We start from the raw sequence: 17806 nt of genomic DNA on the forward strand, positions 1-17806 counted from the left end.
TTTTTCCAAACCCATTTTAATCACAAATAACTGTTCACTTTTCACACTGATTATTTATAAAATGTGCTTACTTTGTGCAGTTCTTTAAAAATTAGTACTTACACATTTAAAATGTTTACTGCATTTTACTTTGTTCTAATTAACTAATGAGTAAAATCAAGCAATAAGAAGTCTTTATTTTACTTTAAAGTAACGAATTAACAGAAGATATTAAGCTAAAACCATCAAGAAAGCCTCGTTCAAACCTAACTAAATCTTTAACAATGGTAGTATTATAGCAATTGTTATGTATATACAGTAAATCCGCTCCAAGGCAGGTGCAGTCTAAGTGCAGGTCTTGTCCATATAAAGACAAACATGGTATATTATCTCAAACGGCTTCCACTAACTTTGCCTTTACATAAGTGTGCACAGCACAAATGATGATGCTGTAGGACCTATGCCAAGCCCTTCGGTGTCACTGTGATAGTGCTAATGAATCACAACTAAACACACAAGAGGTAGGTTGGGCCACAACATCCTTGATAAAAAAAAAGATGCGATTTGCACATACAAACACTGAAACATGCAACCATTTTACTCTGGAACCGGGTTTCCAAAATTATTATGTTCTCTCCAAAAACCAGTTCCTTTTTCGATAACCAGCTTGAACGAGTAAACATCAACATTGAATATATCCTATATATTATAATACATCAAATCTTGTATCTGTGTGAATAAGGCCCGAGTGTTGCATCAGTCTGCTTCTAGGAGTGGCTGTGAGTATGTTGTTCTCTGATCCACTGCAGCAGATAAATGCAATCTGGATTAATCAGCAGCACGCACTAGGAACTCAAACAATTCAAGTAAGATTCCAGTCATTTGTTGATGTTCAGCAAAGCTGAAGACAGCAGAGACAATCCCTAAAAAGGAACTTTACTTGCAGGATTATCAAAAACAAAAATTGACTTTTAAAAAAAGTCTTCAGGTAAACATCTTGTCCACTTAGTCTCTGCTGAACAATTATTTACAGTTTTGGTATAATTGCTACTCTAAGTGTGTCGCTCTGTCAACTAAAGGCATGTTTTAGAACCTCTATACTCCAGTTGACGATTAATCGATTACTAAATTAGTTGACAATTATTTCAATAATCGATTAATCACCATTAATTCAAATAATTGTTTCAGCCCTAAACACATATATAATATAGTTCTGAACATTTGAAGTATGTATTTTTTTTAAGGAAAAGTACATATGTATCTTGAATGTACAACGTCTTAAATAGACCATATAATATTCAGTGATTTCAGTGAAATGGCATTGACTTTAGCAGACAGACAGGGAAAATGCTGGTGGAACTTAGAAGAGAGCAATGTATATGCTGTGCAATGTAGATTAATGTAGACAATTGTGTACAAAATTGGGTATTTTAGTAATTTTCATGAAGACAGTAGTTTCTCAACAGCTTTAATCGACTCTTTTTTTTATTACTTCTTCGGCCTTTAAAAAGAAGACCCCGACTGAGAGCCTCTCAGCATAGATGAGGTGTTGTTATTAGAACCCAACTCCTCCAAACCCAGCTATTAAGTTAAGAAACTGAAAAAATACAGTTATTAATGATCAACTATAATGAATATTAATATATCGAAAGATATGCTAAATTTTAATCTATCTTATTGAAGATTTTTCACAAAGATTTTTTATGAGCTAATAGGGGATCATGGAGGTAATGAGGAACATTTTTTTTTTTTGCACCCATCTCTTTCTTTCATTTTGTCCCATTTGCTGGTAAAGCCCGCACCTATTTGTTGAGCTCTTTTCTTCTTTTTTAATATTGGTAGGCAACATTCATACCTACCTTAATAAGCAAACTGTCAAATTGACCCAGTGATCAGCAGGATGGTTACACACCTGTGCAGCAATGACACAACATTTAATGGGGTAGTAAAAAAAAACAAGAAGCAAAGCAGCATCCATTGGCCATCTCTGCTTTACAGGCCATTTGGGAATCCTTCCAAGCCTGGGAAATCCACCCCTGCCTGTAAAGGTTGTGCTCTCTGTCTGCTGGTGGGAATGCATATGTTTACCTGCAAGCAATAATACTCATAGGGAGTATGAGTCAATGACACGGTGGGAAGCTCGCAGGGCAGCTGGGTGGTCCATGTTTTCATAACGCTGACTTGAGATCCTCAGACGGGTTTCTTATGTATTATATTTTATGTGTATTATATACGTATTATAGGAGAATGTTGGCCTAGTGGTTAGATCAGTGATCCTAGAGCAGAGATCCCTTTGATCCCAGCCTGCACTCTGGGTCCCTGAGCAAGACCCTTAACCCCACACTGCTCCACAGGCGCCACACAATGGCAGCCCACTGATCCCCAAGGGGATGGGTTAAATGCAGAGGTAAATTTCTCCAATATGAGAACAATACCATTCCGTTATTATTATGTATTATGTGCAAAAAAAGTAGGTAAATGTGTTGAGAGACATTTTCAGTGGCTGTTACTCAAGTTAAAATTCAGGTGTGAGAACACTAAAATGCCAGAACAAGTGAAATGCACTTTTTCCCATACTGCCTTCATCCTCTATTCTTTCCTCGTTCACTTTCTTTCCTTCTCTCACCTAAGCTCTCCAAAAACTGGATCTACAACCTGACCTGACACTCTCATAAGCATTTAGAATACCAAGGCCATTTAAATATACTGTCTAAATTTGCAGGGAATCCGACACATTTCCTAAAGAAGTCACATTGATTCAAGCTTTGCAGAAATGCCCCCCTCATCTTCCTCGGTTCTTCTTTTGTAAAATTCAATTTATGATATATGAAACTTTGTTCTTGTAAAAGCAGTTTGCCTGTGTGATGCACTGGCAACTTGTTGAGGGTGCACCCACCTCTCACTAATGGCCAGCTGGAAATAAGGCAGCAGAATTACATGACTTGGCATGAAAAAGTCCAATTGGATTCAAATACCATTTGCTTATAAAAGCAGTTTTGCTTAAAGGAGAAGTTCGGTTTTTTACACTTTAAGCCCATTTTCTGTAGTGTCCAGGATGAAATCGAATGATCGACACCAAAAGTTTGACAATTGGTCCTGTCTCTGCTTTTTGGCTCATTTAGAATCAACCCCTGGCTGCTTTAGAATGGCTTGCATAGAGCATGTCCGATAATATCCTTAAAACAACCTTAAACGTTCTTTTTTTAAAATATGCTACTCACCGGGTCGTCAGCGCTGTTCAATGACGTTCCAAAAAAAGTTTCGTGAAGAAAAAACATTCCTGTCGTGTTTTATTTAGCATTTTGTAAATCCCATTGAGTTCTGTTGGAATAGTCAATATTCCCCTGCCACCGGAAACGGAAATGGGGCCTGTTTACACAGTTGTAGTCTTTTCGCTTCACTCTGTGTACTCCGACGTCGAGAATCAAGAATCCACCTTTCGTATTCCATTTTCAGAGTTTTTTAAAGTGTTTAACAGAGACGTTAGCACCTCGACGTCGGAGTGTTATGAATGCCCAGGATGCTTCAATAGCAGCCTGTAGCTCATTTGCATTGCTGGGTCTGGTGTCTTTCAGCTTCTTCTTCACAATACCCCACAAATCCTCTATGGTGTTCAGGTCAGGGGAATTAGCAGGCCAATCAAGGACAGTAATGCCATAGTCAGTACACCAGTTACTGGTGGTTTTGGCACTGTGGGCAGGTGCCAGATCATGCTGGAAAATGAAATCATCATCTCCATAGAGCTTTTCAGCAGATGGAAGCATGTAGTGCTCTAAAATCTCTTGGTACACAGCTGCATTTACTCTGGACTGGATGAAAACACAGTGGACCAACACCAGCAGCTGACATTGATGTTGACATGATTTTTAATTGCATTACAGAAAATAAAGAACTTTATCACAATATTCAAATTTTCTGAGACAGTCCTGTATATATATATATATATACTTCAAGAAAGGTGTGTATATCTGTCTGAACTGGAGGTATGTTTCAACAAACCACAATGCCTAATCACATTGCAATCATGTCAAATCAAAACAGTTTTTCATTTTTCTAGCTGTATGTGCCTTGCTTGGGGTGAGATTTTTAATTTTCTCTTTCAAAACTCTGCTACCCTAGAGTGGCCATTTGCAATTTACAATATGATAAAGAAAAGAAGGAGCTGCTGCAGCGAAAACAATTGCGTAACTGGAGGATAGAAGCAAGATGAGTAAGGGGAGCACATTACCCAAAGAGGAACAATCTATTTCCTGGTGCTCCCAGTTTGAATTTCAATCAAATTAGCGTCTCTTAAACTCATAGTGACCCGTCTAGCCCCATTTCATCTGAAATGCTGATGAGGTTCATGGCACAATTATCAAGGCAGACATCTCTCTCAAGAGGCATGCCTGTTGATCGCAGGCAGGCCATTGAAAAATTAAATCATTTCCAAGGCCACAGAATGGCAGCAAGAGAAACAATGTGATGTGAGCAGAACACAACATACCCACACATTCCACAGACACCGCTGTAAGCACAATCGCCTTCTGTATCGGTATATTTAGACCATTTCAGGGTGGTCCGATTCTCTTTCAGGAAACGGGCAATTGGAAATTAACCACTGGCATCCTGCCTTCAACTTGAGATCTGATGCAAAATGCTTTCAAGAAAGCCTTCAAACTTCCAGTTGCTGTCGAAAGCTTGTGTTAATGTTACATTTATAGAAGCTGCCAATGCAGCGCTGTGGGGGAATTCCAAGGTCTTGAAGTTGTCGCTTTTCAAAGTTGTTGCATCAATCCAACACTTTTTTTCCCCCTTTTGTTTTCTTTTTTTTTTTTTTTTGCCTAAGAGAGTTATATCTGAATGCAACTGCAGACATTAAAAAGGTACTTTTTGGCTTTGTTCCAGTCAAAACATAAGAGGCATAATAATGCAAATGTACACCCACTTAAAAAGAAATGCTGCATGGGCATGGACTATGACAAAGTCCTGCTGTGGGCATCAGACTTTAAAATTCAAAATAATCAAATAGGTCTAAGGCTTGAGCAGCCTTGCAAACTTTTAAAAGAACATACAAGCACACAGTCTTTTATATCATTCTATTTACAGCAGAGGTGGCTTTATTTCTTTTTTTTTAAAGGACTGCCTGCCAGATTGAGTTGAAATGACCAAAAAAAAAAACAGATTCAAACCTGAAACTCAAAAGATAATGCAATATCTCAGAACAAATTAATAATTACTATGCTGCATGTCATTTGTACTCCAAAGTGAAAAATCCATGAAATTTTAATCCACAATAAAAGCTGCAGTAATCAGGTTTTTATTTCCACTTTATTTGGTGTGCACTACATTACATCAGACTCAGCACTGTGCACGCTATGTAAACAAGTCTCGGTTTACATGGTTAAAATGTAAAAAATACCCAGAAATAAAGTGTTAGTTGTTAATATTAGATAGCTTTGTTACTAAATATTAATTGTGGGTCCTAATCAGGAAGGTGTAAAGGTGTAAAAAAAGAAGGATGGTGAAGCTTTTGGACAGGAAACAGTATTTTCTGCTTTAAGATCTGAGGTTAACTCAAGGTGAGAAAGAGAGTTAGAAGCTTAACTAAACAGAATAGCCTACTGTAACTATTTATGAACAATTATAGTGTTTGTTTGTTTTTTATTTCTTAGTCGGATTTATTTTATTTTTCTCTTTTTACATTCTGGCCTTTCATACTCTTTATTCTTGTACCTGTAACCTTTCTTCTGTCAGCTTGATTTGCAATCTTCACAACCAGATTTCCCCATTGTAGGACAATAAAAATATTTCAATTCTATTAAAACCTGCTATGTTAATCTTTTTAAGGTTTCTCCCTCGGTCTATAATAAAAGACACTAAATGTTTGTAAATGTTAGGAACACTCTAAGTTATATTGATCTACATTCTCAAAGTTATAAAGACAGAGATAACTTTTTAGCAAAAATAACCTTGCTAACCCAAGATATATGACCAGCCTGTATATAAGGAGGCGAAGGATGATCTCTCTTAGCTGAGTGATTACCCCTGATGATATTTCAGCCAAAGACCTAAACAAGGAATATTTTACGTGTTGAATTTGTCTTCTTGTGAATCTCTTTTAATGTGGACTCTGTTATTGTTCCAGACAACCAGTGAACCTCATTTCACCTCCAATCTTCATGGAAAAGGTCCAAACTGTGTGCATCAGTTCTTAGTCTTCATCCCCTGCCGGCCTGCTCTCCAGCATGACGTCTCTTACAAGTACCAAAGCTCTAGGCTCTTACTCACATTCTCCTGGACCTCTGGGGTACAGTCTGCAAAGCCCACTGAATCAAACCCCTACAGATCCATGCTACCTCCCCTTCAGCTCTCAAGTAAGCAAATCAATCAGTCATCAGCTGTCATCAACCAACTCCTTTCTGATCAGTCTGCTTTCTCTCCTCAGACCAACCAAAGAGTTCAACTGAGTTCCTGCAGTTCCTCGCTTCCAGATTCTTGTTGCTTTTGTAAATAAAATGTTAAAATTCACTGGTTCTCTGTGTGATTCTGCATTCTGGGTAAAAAAATCTACAATCCAACATGACAAAAACTCTTACAAATTAAGATTATAAAACCTAATTTGAGTAATATCTTTCTTACAAGCAATATATATCAAATATATTAAATGTTCAAGGTCAAAGCTTGACAAAGAACTGTTATGGGAAATCACTTAGGGATGCAATTATAAGTATTTTCAGTTTATCAAACGTAATACTGGTAACTTAACGTAGCCGTTTTATTTAGATTGAACTTTTGCACATCCCTCTGAAACAACCAAACTGAATCTGGACCTTGATGAAAACTTAATCTGCTGTGCTTTAAATAAACACTAACTGTGTGTGTGCAGAGAGAAAGTACAAGGCAGAGTGCTGTCAGGCGGTAAGAATGGAGCTCCTCAGAGAGCCTTGCAAGCAGTACTGTCACTGATATAAATAGTGTAACTAGCATTCTTCAGTCTCCAGACCCCACCTCAGCTTCATTGATGCAAACTCGGAAGATGCAGAGGATTTTGAACTAATATTATGCAGGGTTTTCAGATTGTTAAATTTAAAGTAGTTTGTTTTAAAACCACATGTTTTTGTTTTGTTTGTTTTTTTCATTAAAAGTGTTTATACATGAGTTAATTAACATTTAAAGAGCCACATGTTGAACTAGTCCTGTATAGGTAATTATTCCTAAAATGATTACTGGTTATTAAGGGGGAGTGTTGGCCTAGTGATTAGAGCAGTGCGCTTGTGCTCTGAGAAGGTTGCAAGTACCCAGTCTCATCCCTACAGCCTGCACTCTGGGTCCCTGAGCAAGACCCTTAACCCCACACTGCTCCCCGGGCGCCACACCATGGCAGCCCATTGCTCACTAAGGGGATGGGTTAAATGCAGAGGTAAATTTCTCCAATGTGAGATCAATAACATTCAGTTATTAATATTACCTAAGTTTAACTTTCATTTGACTAATAATCTTGCAGATTTATTTAAATGTTCCATTCAGAGAGAAATTAGTAGTGAGAATTTTTCATCAATTAATTTACCGTTTAAAAACATGATCTACAGGCACAGCAGAAGCAATCCCTGCTGTGTTCCACCTAAGACCTTGTTTATGAATACTTCGCTAGAAGCTCATTAATCAAAGAGAAATCAATGCATGTAGGTCACTTTTCATATTATATATCTTTATATGCGCTCTAGCGTAAAGCATTATTCATCAAGGCATGACACTGTCATCTAACTTCTGTTAGGATAAAAATGTGATAGGATTTGTATTCATTGCAACCAAGCAAATTATGATTTGAGAATCAGCAATGAGATACATCAAAAACATCATACATTTAAATGACTGTTTTTATCTGTTAGATGTTATCTGTGTGGTTAAAGTGTGTTTGCACTAATTAACATGAGCACAGAAGAGGAACTGACATTATTACTAAAACCTGATCTTGAAACAAGGAATATTTACAGCACTGAACACTATTATCAATGAATGAATTATTTCAGACTTTACTGCCATGTAATTTCACATCTGGAGGGGCGGCGTCCATATGAAAAGTTCCCATACAGATTATCACCCACTTGAGTCAACTAATTGCTTGCAGCTGAATGTTCTAATTGAGCCACAACAATCCTAAGGCTATTTTCATAAAATCATTGGGCTCATGAATATAATATGCCAGCCAGATATGAAAAAAAAAAACAAGTCATAGTTCGAACAAAATCCACCAAACTCAAGCACAGCTGCAGTCAAATTCTTTACACTTGAGGACCATGACAGTTTCAGAAATGTAAAAGTCAGCCTTATTTTCTACACAGTCAGTGATTATAACTGCTTTTCACTTATTCTCCTCACATGGCATATTCCTACTGTTTCTAATATCAACTATATCACAAATGACTTAAACCAGCAGGACAAAGAGGAAAAAATGTAAATGCTCTTACTAACAGTTCCTAAAGCAAAATCAAGAAGCTTTATCATCAGTTTTACAAAACCAGACATAAAAATCAGCCAAGAAATCTTTGTATATCTCTCACCTTTCATAACCTAAAAAATGTATTTAATTATGAACACAGAGTTTTCCTAAATAAACTATTCTAATTGGCTATAATCTTGGACATTTTCATATTTTGCCAACATATTTATTTGGAAGGTGCTACATTTCTTACGAAAACAGAACAGGCTTAAATGTTGGCTTTTTTAAGTTGCCACTTTTTCTTCTTGCCAGACATAAGCTACACAGAGATTTAATAGCAAGTAAAAAGATGCCATATCTAGATTCAGCAGGAACACAACTGTATTACAAGAGTTTTTCTTCATAAGCTGTGAACCAATTGTAACATAAATACAAATCGGACTCTAATTTCCACTTTTTTCTTTCTAAGATGTGGATCAGAGATTGAACTCAAAACACAGTAAAGGCCAACACTGCACCAGGCTCCATTTGAGGGGTGCTGTGTAAAAAAAGAGCTTTAACAATTCCTTTTAATTGCAACAATGTGATTCATTTTGTTATTTTTTTTATTAGTCCCTCCCAAAGCAAAACTAAATCTTGATCTCTCTCCTATGAGCCACATCTTACAAGAGTTATTTCTCTTTATAAGCCTCTATGTCTATATAGTACAACTCAGCAAAAAATATTTATGCTAAGTGTGCATCTAAAACAGGATCTGATATCCTCGGTTGGTCTCAGGTTTTGTATATGAGCAATGAACCAAAGTCTGTCACAGTCAACAGATTGCTGCTTAATAAGGTAACAGTTGGGAAACCATTTACTGTTCTCCCACAGATTGTTTTTAAACGTCCGAGAGCAGTGTAAAAGAAAAGGTCAAAAACAGAGAGCAGGGAAACTGCAGCCTTTCAAGACAGACAATGCGAGTCAGCTATCTGACTTCATCAAATAGGACGTGACAATAACCCCCCTGAATACAAGGCCTCTACTCCTTTATTTCATTTTTTTTTTATTTCCCAAGGTGGCCTGCCAGAGTTGCTGACAGTCTCATACCAGGCAATATCTCTCTCTGTGGCAGTCATATGTCATTCCATCCTGTGCACTTTGGCTCCAGCAGTATCCCTATGTGACAACTGGTTTCATGTATTATGTCTCACGTGATGCAAGTACTTCTGGTGGAACTTTAACATGTTTAAAGCCCCATGTTTAGGACTTTGCATCATCATTGGTTTTCATCTAGGTTAAAATAGTGTCTGGTCTATATGTACATTTAGAAGTTTTTGTTTCTTAATTTGGTCAACTTTGATGCAGCATTATGGCTGCTTATCACAAGATTTCCCACTTTCTGTCTTTGCCCCATTAATAATCTGACTGCTGTATAATTAATTGCAGCCAGTGGAAAATAATTATGAATGTGCTTAGAGTAGTGTGCTGCACTACTATGCAGGATGTGAAATATGTCCTTCTGCTTTCCAGAAACTATATTCGCATGAACGTATGTGTTAATAACTCATTCGTAATAACGCTACGTCGAGAATATGGTATTTTATTCATCATTTTCCTATATGATTTAAGAGCAATATCAAATTATTCAGATATCTGAATTTCATTACAGTAAGTAGATTAAGTGACAATAATCCTTGTGACACTTCTATGGAGGGAAGGAGAACAAAGCTTTCCTATGGTGTTACCACAAAACCGTGAGTGTATTTATTCCAGCATTACAAAAAAAAGTGAAATCTAGAAAAACAAGACACAGACCACAAAACAAAGTAGCTAAAACTCTAAATAATTAAATGTAAACTTCAAATCAGACCTGATTCACTCCAAACTCACATGATTTTGATTCCGCTTCTGTCAAGTGATAATAAACTTAGATATGTAGCAGTTTTGTTTCAGTTTTAAATGCAAAAAAAAAAAATTGCATATATTACACATAATTGAATACATGAAGGAAAATGTTTCCTCAAAGCAGAATCTGACAAGTGAACTGTACATATTTATTCTGCCCCTTACAAGCAATAAATAATCCCATTTTACTGCAAATACAGGATACAGCTTTTTTTTTAAACTTTGGATCATGAGGTTTAAACTTCTGCAGAACATAAAGCATACACAGCACATATCAATCTGGAAAGTAGAGAGTAGAGCCCGATTTCAAAGGCGGGACCAGGGCAAGACAGACTGGAGTCAGCAGAAAATGGTAAGAACCAATTGGACAACTACAGATGTTGCAAAGAGATGTTTTCAAAGCAGCAGCCAGTTGTTGAAATTTTAAAGATATACTAAGTTCATCTGCGAAATAATGAAGGGCATCATTAAAACGTAGCTCCAGTGCAGCTATAATCTTTACTATCATGATTTAAAAAAAGGCGCTGTTGCATTATGGGTAATTCTTGAGCAAGCTTAAACTCCTGCCTTCCATGCTGTAATTGGTCTTGCCAGTTTTGGACCGGAGAGTCTGAGCTTTCATAGACTGACAAGCTGTGTATTAAATACATACTTTGGCGGCCCATAACAAGCTGCTGTCACAACCATGCTAAACAGTGCTTGTGGCCAATTCAGAGGTTGTGCCATAATCTCTAAGCATATATAGCATAACTTGTTAATAGGGGAAAAAATAAAAAGGATCTGACTATGACACCTGTGTCTCCTACATGGGTTGTAGCAAACAGGACCTCTTATAAATATATCTCTCAACAATGGCTTTCTTCTTACTACTCCTCCATAAACACCTTAGTCATGGATTATACTATTAACAGTTTTTTGGGGGGTATTTAGATTGTGTCAGCTTTGCAGCCACTTCACTGTAACCATCGGCCTCTTATGACGGCTCTGATTTATACTAAACTTGCTTGTGAGTTTAAGTGGACGACCATAGGCACGCATTGTCATGGTATGCAGTTTTTCCATATGTTTTTGTCTTCAGGTGCGATATTATTGAACTCGTTCTATGTGATACACAGATGTTTGGAACAAGTTTGTCGGATTGCCTTTCATTTAAGGTCATCAGTTTTGTAAACTTTAGGAAAAAGTATGGACTACATTACTTTGTGTTGCACAATAACATATAATATCAAACAATATGAAGTTAGGATTGAGGCTGTAATTTGACAAATTGTAATAAAGGTTTGAGGTGTACCAATAATTTTAAGTTTTCTCTGTCATAGTCAAAGAATCAGCTTAGATAACACAGTGCTACAAATATAATATTATTGTGAGCTATTACTTTAAGAATTATTTCTATACAGAGTAGGTACTTCATTGTTGGCAGCAAAGTATCACACAGCACTTTATGTGTGTGTATCTGCATGTTTCCATTACCACTTTCCTTTCGAGCAAAATAACTCCTACCCAGACACATAATAAATTGATATTACCAAAGGCAAGCAGCTCAACCCTATTAACAGGGTAAAATAAAGCAAACACAGACTAATGTAGGTACACAAAATCTAGATAGCAAATTTACAGTTTTATATACACCTAAGCAGTAATTACAATAGACAGAAATGACCTCCTCCAAGCCAAATGAGATCTGCACCGAGCCGTATTAATTAAGCCCTTTGATCTAAAGAAGAACAAGTTCATTTGTTTTGCTTATTTTTAAACTTCTGTCTCCTCTGAGATTTGATTATTTATGTACTGCTTGAATCTGTTTGTTGTTGTATTTTAGTTTACTTTTTTGACACTGTCCTTTCTCCTTCGCCTTCCTAAGGTTTAATGACACTTCTAATTCATCAGGTTTAGGTGCCTCTTATTGGTGTTAACAGTAATGGAATGTGGGTCATTGATAATGACAGCTGCTGTATTTTTTCAAAGAACACTTATTTATTTTAGCTTCTTTCAGTGGACTAAAGCGGCTCCTTACAGCTCATGCCATAATCTTTGTTGAGAAACTACTCTAAAGTCAGGAATATTATTTTGAAACAAAGGAAAAATGTATTTCAACAATGGCAGCTCGACAAATTGAAATAGCTGGCAGGGGTCCAGAACTATTACTGTGCCATTTCACTTACATTCTAAGGGGCCTAAAACTTAGGCAGGCACTTCACCTTGGAATGGTTGTTTTGACACTGCACAGACACGTGCATAGTTTTACCTTTGTGACATGATCTTGTAGGCATCTGGAAGATAGCAGTTGATGTTCTCCATTTGGAAGGGGTCGGCGTCGCAAATCTTGTCATCTGTTCGGCCATAGTTGGCGCTTTCAATCATTATGACATCGCTCCCTGGACAGCGAAGATCAATGGGGTAACCCTCACAAGACAGCTCTCTCCTCACTAAGCCAAACGGAAGGGCAGCTCTGCTAAACCCTGAAGGAGAGGAAGAAAGAGCTTTCTTAGAACAAACAGTACCACAGAGGAAGATGTGAACACAAAACATGAGAGCTGAATATACACAAGGGAAGTCTCTGTATGCATGCATTTCCGTATTTAATTTAAAAAGATCAAAACCTGTTCATGAATTGAGATAAAGATAGAAAACTATCACCGGCAGTCTAACATATATATAAAAGTATTCCTTTGAAATTCTTTCACATTTTAATGGTATAACCATTATCTTCAATGTATTTTATGGGATTTAATGTGACAAAGCAACACAAAGCAGTGCATAAAACTAAAGTGGAAAAAAATTCTGCTGCATTTTTCAAGATCTGCTTATGTTTCACAATTACATTTAGATGTTGACTTTTGGTCAAAATTATTGATGCACAACATATTGCAAAAAAAATACATTAATGCATGTCATTGTAATATCTCTAAGTACTATGAATTCAAACATATAATATTGATGTCATTATAAATCACAATTCACTACATGGAAAATTTAAAGTGCTTTAAATGAGTTTGATAATAAAATAGAAGCAAAATGAAAGAAGAATAAAAGAAAATAAAGACTAAAAGACATGAGTAAAACAAATAAAACAGTTGGAACACAACCTTAAACTTATAATACCTCGGTTGACAACTTAACTTCAACAGCCAAAGGCAGTTCTAAACAAATGGGGTTTTCATTTTAACTTAAATGAACTTAAAGTTGCATCTTGCTGGAAGCCAAGAGAAAAACAGAAAGAATATATTATTCACAACTGATCACATTATATACTAATATAATTGTTAACAATATAGGAATTTTCTAACTTGCATCAATATTCAAACAGTTTGGTTGTATTATTTTTTAGATGTTGAGCATTGTTGCTCAGCTGAAAAGAGAACCGCCAACTCAGTCCCAGAAATTCTGTTAGAGCATGTAAAAGACTGAAAGAGGAAAACAAAGATCAAATGTGAAAAACCCCCCATGAAAAAAAAAAATAATAATAATAAATAAATAAATAAATAAGCAAAAATCTCAGCGTGGAGTTCACTGAAGTAAGAGCTAAAGCCTTGGAAGCTGCCAAATTAATGGATTGCTTGAATAAGTGTTGCCAAAAGATAGCGATGTTGTACAAAAATGTATAAGCCTGCCTATTGGGCCTGGTGCAAAAATTATTGGCAGGCTCAAAAAGAATTAAGTAAACACTATCAGGATAATTGCTTGGCATATATTGGCTTATTAATTTTAGATTAAGCTATATTGTTGTTGTTTTTTATAGGCATAGAAAATGACTAAGCCTCTTCATATTTGGTCTTAAAAGAGTGAAGAATCCTCTTGTTAAGTCAGACGTTTGCCACACAACGTGTGGAAAAAGAAGAGTTATAATAAAAAAATGGCTTTCTTCCTGTTATTTTTCCAAAAAGACCAGATTTCCAAAGGTATTTGGTTTTGGTTTAGTTATTTAGAGGAATCGGAATAATTTGATTGAATACATTACCATGTCAGCTTTAAAAGATTTTTTTTTCTTTTGAATGGACACACAAAATAAATTTTCAACTACTTTTTGTTAAACCACTAAATAAAATTAAATACAAAGGATTTTGTGATTATAAAGTAAACCATCTAAAAGACTTCCAGGGGTTTGAAGACTTATAGGTACATATCAAGTAAACGTTTCAGTATTTAACTGCACCAGGGAGCTAATGGTATTTTGTCATCCCTTTGCCCTAACCGGCCCTGAGCAAAAATCAATAATTGTCATTAAAGTATAGTTTGTCGACCTAATGTCTGGAGCCCTCGGTACCCTTGCAACGATCATTGTAAGTACAATCATATTGATAACGCGCAAAAAAAGTAAGACAACCAAGAGGATAAAAACGTATTTCAAATAAAATAAAAAGCTGGTGTAAACTTAAAAAAGAGCAATTTTTTCTGTGCTTTAGTCTCATTTGAAAAACCGGCTGTTGCTTCATTCTTCATTTCATCGTAAAAACATAACATTAAGTTCTATACCAAAGGGCTTATCTTTTTCTTTCAATCCTGATTTCTTACTGTACAGAATGAAAAAAAGAAACAACCGCCATGACAACATAAGTGTAATTTAATCCTCTTCACAGAGCTCACAATCGAAGAAAGCACTATTGGGAGGCAGGGAAAAAAAACATCCATGAATGTGTGTGTGTAAGTGTTTGTTTCTGTAAGGGCAGGTGATGGGACTAGAAAAACTGGAAACAAAATCAATGTTGTTGTTCTGCAAATAAGAGTAATGCCAAAAGTCATTTTAGAACTAAAAGTAAGGCACGCAGGTAAACTTCATGAAACGCTATGCGTGTTTGATAAGAGCTATTTTCTACCGCTGTGACATGTCAAACATTAAAGAAGAAGGGCAGAGGGCCTAATAAGACTGCCAGGTGCTCCTGTGTTGACTTCTTTGACTAATAAGCAGCTTCCCAGCATCCAGTGGTGACTCTGTCACCTCTTTGAGGCCTTATATAACAGGGTATCTACCTTCAACTTCGTGGAAGGCTGTTGTTTCTAAAGACTCCGTCTCCCTAATGAGGTCTAGTTCAGTCGGGAAAGGAAATAAAGAACACCCTCACTACTTCTCAGGTTCTAATTTGTCTGCCTCATAGACAAGTTGGAAGGATCCATTTATGCAGTTTAGAAACATAAAGGACTATTCCTTCTTTTGATGAGTCACAAGAAGGTGTTTACTTGCAGTGCAAGACAACATTGGTCAAAAAAGGCAGTCAATTTTACCCTAATAAATGGCTTATCAATTCGCAACCAATCATCATCATTATCTAATAAAGACACACCTCTCTGTCTGTTTTGGCTGTTGATCCATTTAGGCATAAATCAGGTGAAAGCTGCAGAGGTGTTTGTTCAATGGCATAGAGCAAACAAAGAACATTGTTTAAACCAGGTCAGCTGCTGTTGTAAGTTTATTTATTAGAACCTGGTGTTGAAAAAAGGTGAAAAAGAATGAAAGCAACTCGCTAGGAACATGACTTGACAGTCTTTTTTAATTAGGGCTAGTGGTTGATATAAGCCTAACAATTCAATTCAACCTAAATTTGATTTAACATTGTTTTAAATGTTAAATCTATTTCTAAGTAGAAGTACACATTCTAATAGAGTATCTTGTATACCTAAATGTAAAAAAACCATTGAGGTATACCGGTGCATATATGAATATTTTTAAGTATTAAATATCAATATGTAGTAAAAACATAAAAGTACAAAATTAACAATGAAGTATAATGCTAAATTGTTTTCCTTTTCTTTAAGAAGTGGGGAGAATTGAAATTATTTTTTACAAAAATAAATCTAGAAGTATATCACTAGCACAGAAATACTCTTTGTGAATATGTACTCAGGGCAGAATTGGTGTTACCTTACATGCAAGATGAACTGTCACGAGATTTGTGAATTCACAAAATCCCAAAAATACGTCTTGCCAGGAGCCAGCAGATGCATTTGCTTTGATACAGAAATGTTTTGGAACAATGAGATATAATGACATGTATGACATCAATGCGTCAACTAGAGATGGAAGGCTTAAGCAAAACAAACATGGCTTTGCCGATGTTAGTTGGAATTCACAGGGTATTCCTTGTAGAAAAATGAGCCAAAGGATGTGAATTTTACCTTTGTGGATCGGAAGACGGTTGCGCATTTCCCCCCCAACTGGATTTGTTAATTGGATTTATTGATTAACTTCGCTAGTTGTAAAACAAACATACAAAAAAAAAATCAAACTGCAACTAAAAACCGAACATTGATTGGAAGGCAGGTACCCAATCAGCTGGAAGAAATGTACTGTATGTCCCTCCTTTGCGAACACTTTCTACAAGATGCTTCTCAGATTGATAAGTGTAATTAAATTTGAATTCTACATGTTATCAATCTAGATTATGCCAGGTTAAGATTGGAGAGAAAAAGTTGCCCATATGATTCTCACAGACTGGCTCAATTCCAACTGCTGGGTTGACAGTTTAGTGAAAGATATACGTTTATAAATAGATATAATTAACAGATATAATTAGAGTGCTGATGTGATGATTTTTAATTTCATATGGCCTACATTATAATAATAATAAAAATAATAATAATAATAATAATAATAATCAGCAACAGCATAGAATATATAGTCATACAATTTTTTTGCCTTGCAACAAAATTAACTTCCAAACTTAACAACCTGAACCCTGCAAGATAGCTAATGTAATTATAAAAATGTGTTTGTGATTCAAGTGCGACAGGAGCCTCATAGTCTGAACCAATAGCCCACAAGGGAAATCCTTGTTAGTCCAACTTGCCTGACTGCCACTGTATCATCACTGCAGTTTTGCATTTGTGTTATGCGCCTTTTACTGTATAAAGCATATCACACAAAACTGTTGATAACAAACTCACAGGCTGTGGGAACTAATTGTTTTGTGGATCTATTTTGAATTGAGAAAAACCTAATTCCAATCAATTGATTAATCGATATTTTTTTAACCTACCCCTAATGTTCATCACATATTATTGCAATCTAGCACAGCATTCTCACTGAGGAAATCCATCAGCTTAAATGTAGCTTAATTGGTTTATGCTACTTAATACATAGGGAGGGATACCCATTATTTTTAAACTTTTAAATATGTATCTTTTTTCCAAAATGTTCAAAATTCTTGAGAATGGTTGTTTCAAAGAAAGAAAACTAAACGATTAAAAGAAACCTTTATGTATTGTCAGAACAAATAAATCAAAAGTAATTGTAATAACTAACAACAATTATTTTCAGGCCCATTATACCACAGATTGCTTTGTAAACTACATGTTAAATTTGTCTTTACAAGAAAGTCAGTGTTACAAATGCGAGATGCTTCAAATATATTTATTTCCATTATGTCGGTAAAATTAAAAATTAACTTAGATTCAGACACCAGCTCGAAATGTAAAAGTCAGCTTTAAAGACAATTGTGGGAAAATATGAAGAACAAGCATCCTTAGGAGATAAAAAAAAATGAATAAACAATAACATATCTACATATCTAGTATTTACAT

At 35.8% G+C, this 17806-nt stretch overlaps 1 protein-coding gene and 1 long non-coding RNA gene across 52 annotated transcripts in view; one reads left to right on the plus strand and one right to left on the minus strand.

The window, feature by feature from the left end:
• LOC119774616 overlaps nucleotides 1–6459 on the plus strand; it is a 41782-nt gene extending 35323 nt beyond the window's left edge. For both annotated transcript variants that reach the window (XR_005279550.1, XR_005279551.1), the window contains exons 2-3: nucleotides 6107–6335; nucleotides 6407–6459. This is a non-coding gene — a long non-coding RNA (uncharacterized LOC119774616). The remainder of the gene's footprint in view (nucleotides 1–6106; nucleotides 6336–6406) is intronic.
• Nucleotides 1–17806, minus strand: part of adgrl2a (adhesion G protein-coupled receptor L2a) — a 148718-nt gene that overhangs the window by 79731 nt on the left and 51181 nt on the right. For all 50 annotated transcript variants that reach the window (XM_038272175.1, XM_038272217.1, XM_038272176.1 and 47 more), the window contains exon 3: nucleotides 12537–12750. In XM_038272175.1, coding sequence (XP_038128103.1) covers nucleotides 12537–12750 — 214 coding nt within the window. The remainder of the gene's footprint in view (nucleotides 1–12536; nucleotides 12751–17806) is intronic.

This window comes from Cyprinodon tularosa, unplaced genomic scaffold (genome assembly GCF_016077235.1).
Source record: "Cyprinodon tularosa strain WSP-4 unplaced genomic scaffold, ASM1607723v1 ctg82, whole genome shotgun sequence".
Lineage (NCBI taxonomy): Eukaryota > Metazoa > Chordata > Actinopteri > Cyprinodontiformes > Cyprinodontidae > Cyprinodon > Cyprinodon tularosa.